The sequence below is a fragment of the Papaver somniferum genome, chromosome 3 (genome assembly GCF_003573695.1).
Source record: "Papaver somniferum cultivar HN1 chromosome 3, ASM357369v1, whole genome shotgun sequence".
In the NCBI taxonomy this organism is placed as follows: Eukaryota; Viridiplantae; Streptophyta; class Magnoliopsida; order Ranunculales; family Papaveraceae; genus Papaver; species Papaver somniferum.
Window position 1 is genome coordinate 192,063,478 of NC_039360.1, and position 2,809 is coordinate 192,066,286.

At 36.2% G+C, this 2,809-nt stretch overlaps 1 protein-coding gene and 1 non-coding gene across 2 annotated transcripts; both read left to right on the plus strand.

Moving 5' to 3' along the window:
- Positions 1 to 759: 759 nt before the first annotated feature.
- Positions 760 to 2,469, plus strand: LOC113360463. The gene is made up of 3 exons (XM_026603971.1): positions 760 to 801; positions 1,496 to 1,570; positions 1,771 to 2,469. The coding sequence occupies exons 1-3, from the start codon at positions 760 to 762 to the stop codon at positions 2,467 to 2,469; spliced, it is 816 nt and encodes a 271-aa protein (XP_026459756.1).
- On the plus strand, positions 1,554 to 1,625 carry TRNAQ-UUG. Its single transcript has one exon. It is a non-coding gene; the product is annotated as a tRNA-Gln (tRNA).
- Positions 2,470 to 2,809: the final 340 nt, after the last annotated feature.

Genomic DNA, 2,809 nt, shown 5'->3' on the forward strand with positions numbered 1-2,809 from the left:
TTGATATATTAGATCATGTAGTTGTTTAGATCAGCAACTATCATTTGGTGGTATTCTTCAAAATCTTGATTTGATTTTCGAATTTGGATTGATCTTACCCAAAAAAGAAGTGTATTATTTTAAACGGAAGAGCCTTTGTCAATACTCAATGAATCTTTTCTTAAAATAATTATTGGAGTAGTTACCAAACAACTTTGTTCCTTTACTGTTTGGAAGAAGATTAAAAGGAGTTGAGTGCTTAAGACTTTACATCGGTAAAGCCAATCAAGATAGTGATTTCTGTCTTAGGATTCACGTGCGTTCACCAGATGATTGTAGGCGTAGGGATACTGAGGGAACTAAGTAATTAGGGTTAGATTACTTGGTCTCAACTATATGAAGTTGTCTTTGTTCTTTGTATAACGGCTTAATTATGAGAGTATTTAAAACTGGACTAGGCCCCGGGGTTTTTCTGCATTTGCGGTTTTCTCATTGACAAAATCTTGTTGTGTGACTTACTTTTACTTTCCGCAATTATAATTAAAAGTAAATACACTAGTACGTTAATCCTAATCACTTGACATTGATCGTATAGTCAATCGGTCTTGTATTGTAACTATTGTCAAGTGAATATCTTGAAGTTGTATTGTCTTTAGTTTGTCCATATATGATCACTCAAGGTATGGGACTTATAGGTTGAAACGAAAAGATTGTGGTGTACTTGTGTATCCTCGTCATTTCAATTGGTATGAGAGAAAGCAAACACAAAAAGATATAACAATGTGTGTTTGGCGTGATCCAACTTATAAGACATTATTCAAAGTGAGATTAAGCGAAAGCAAAAATTAACGAAAGATTCGGTTAACGTAATCGCAAGAGGTTGTTGAACCACTCTCAGAATCAGTTTGTGAGCAATTGTTTATTTACGAAAATAGTCTAAATATCTCTAACGAGATAAAAGAGAAACTTCAGGTTGCTTTACAATCAAAGACTACTGAATGTCAAAGGCAGCGTCTACAACAAGGAAATTGAAGAGAAAAATCAGAAAGTGTCAAGGTTCTACGAAGTTCATAAGTTCATCGTCAACAGTTGAAGACTGAAGATTGAAGATGTTTCTATGGATGTTGTAATAGTGGTGTTGATTTCCGATCGGATGTGAAGGTAAGTGAGTACTCCCATCCTTGCTAATGATTGATTTCCTTTCTTAGAGATCATCAGAAAAATATTCTTCGTGTCCACAATTCTGCGGAGTCTCCAGAAATTATTTCGGAAGGTTCTCCTTCCCACCATTCAACATGTGCGGGATTTCTCTCTTTATTCCTGCCTGCACACATGAGAGACTAAATAAACGGTCTTTTTGAGTGTAATTATCATAAATCCCTATTGGTGAGGCAGAAGTCGAGGCTTGTGATCTCGAACCCGAATTCTTTCATATGGTATGGTTATTTCTCGCTCAACTCTTAAGGATGAGAATGCGTTCTTTTTGTAGTTCTAACTTCTTATTACTAGCATGCAGAAACTCTATGTCCTCATAGCTTCTTGGATGCTTGGGACTCAATTACGCTTTGCACATGGGTTCTTTGGAGTAGTGGTTAGCACTCAGGACTTTGAATCCTGCGACCTGGGTTCGACTCCCGGTAGGACCTCTTCTTTTTTTGGAGGATGGGTTAAAAGAATACACAAAAGTATAGTTGGATTTTATGCGAAATTTTCTCTCTAAAATTTTTTGGCGATTTTTTTAGGGCTTTCAAATTTTTCACGTCCTTTCCTTCATCTTGGATCATCTTTTAGGTGATTCAAGATGGGGAAACTTCTGATTCTTCTAAGAATCCTAATGAGAATAAAACTGTGTCTTTTGCTGATTTGGTTAAGGGTAAAAAACCCTATTTGCTAAACGATTCTGATTTACTATCTCTACCTGATGCGTCTTTGTATGAAAAGGAACTAGCCTTGGATTTACCTTTAAAACTTACACAAGAAAGGCGTGAGATTTTTCAATTTAGTCTTATTCGGAGACTGAATTTTAAAGGGTTAAAACTTAATGAAGTTCAGAAAGTTTTAGAAGAGCAATGGAAACTTAGTGATAGGAGGAGTAATTTGGTACCAATGACAAAGTTTTTCTTCATCATCAAGCTAACTATAGCTGAAGACAAAAAACATGTTTGGCATGGTGATACGTGGGTAGTACAGGATCAACAGCTTAGGGTTTTCAATTTTTACCCTAACTTTGATCCGGAGAGACAAAATACTTCTTGTGATACTGTTTGGGTAAGCTTCCCTTGCTTATACATTGAATTATGGACGAAAAGAATTCTGTTATCCATTGCTAAAATTCTTGGTAGGCCGATTGCTATTGAGAAGAAAACTTTGGATCATGATGTTGGGAACTATGCTGCTGTGCTTATTGATATTGATTTTGCTAAACCGATTCCTAAAAGAATTCGTTTGAAAGCTAAGGGCAATGAGTTTTGGCAATATGTAGAAGTTTAGGATTTGGAGAACATCAAGTTTTGCACACATTGTAAGTTTATGGGTCATAAGTTCGAAAATTGTCTTGCTGCTCGCAAGCTTTTGGGAGGTTCTAAATCTGTTGAGTCTCATAAAAATCTGATTCAAAAATCCAAGGATGGTAAAGAGGTTAAATACAAATAAAAAGTATGCTTGGAGGGAGGTACGTGGAAAGACTAATATGCATGGTAATTTGCATGGCTCCCATGCAGATCATGCTAATCAGACTGTAGAGTTGGGAATTACAACAAGAGATGAGACTGTAGATGAAAATGTGCAGTCTGGGAAGGAGAGTACTGAATCAGTTCATGAAAATGTGGTT

Excerpts from the sequence above, each read along its gene's own strand:
- LOC113360463 (XM_026603971.1), top strand. The coding sequence starts at position 760 with ATGTGTGTTTGGCGTGATCCAACTTATAAGACATTATTCAAA. Across the intron at positions 802-1,495 it reads CTTATAAGACATTATTCAAA|AAACTCTATGTCCTCATAGC; the intron begins GTGAGATTAAGC and ends ACTAGCATGCAG. Across the intron at positions 1,571-1,770 it reads ATGGGTTCTTTGGAGTAGTG|GTGATTCAAGATGGGGAAAC; the intron begins GTTAGCACTCAG and ends ATCATCTTTTAG.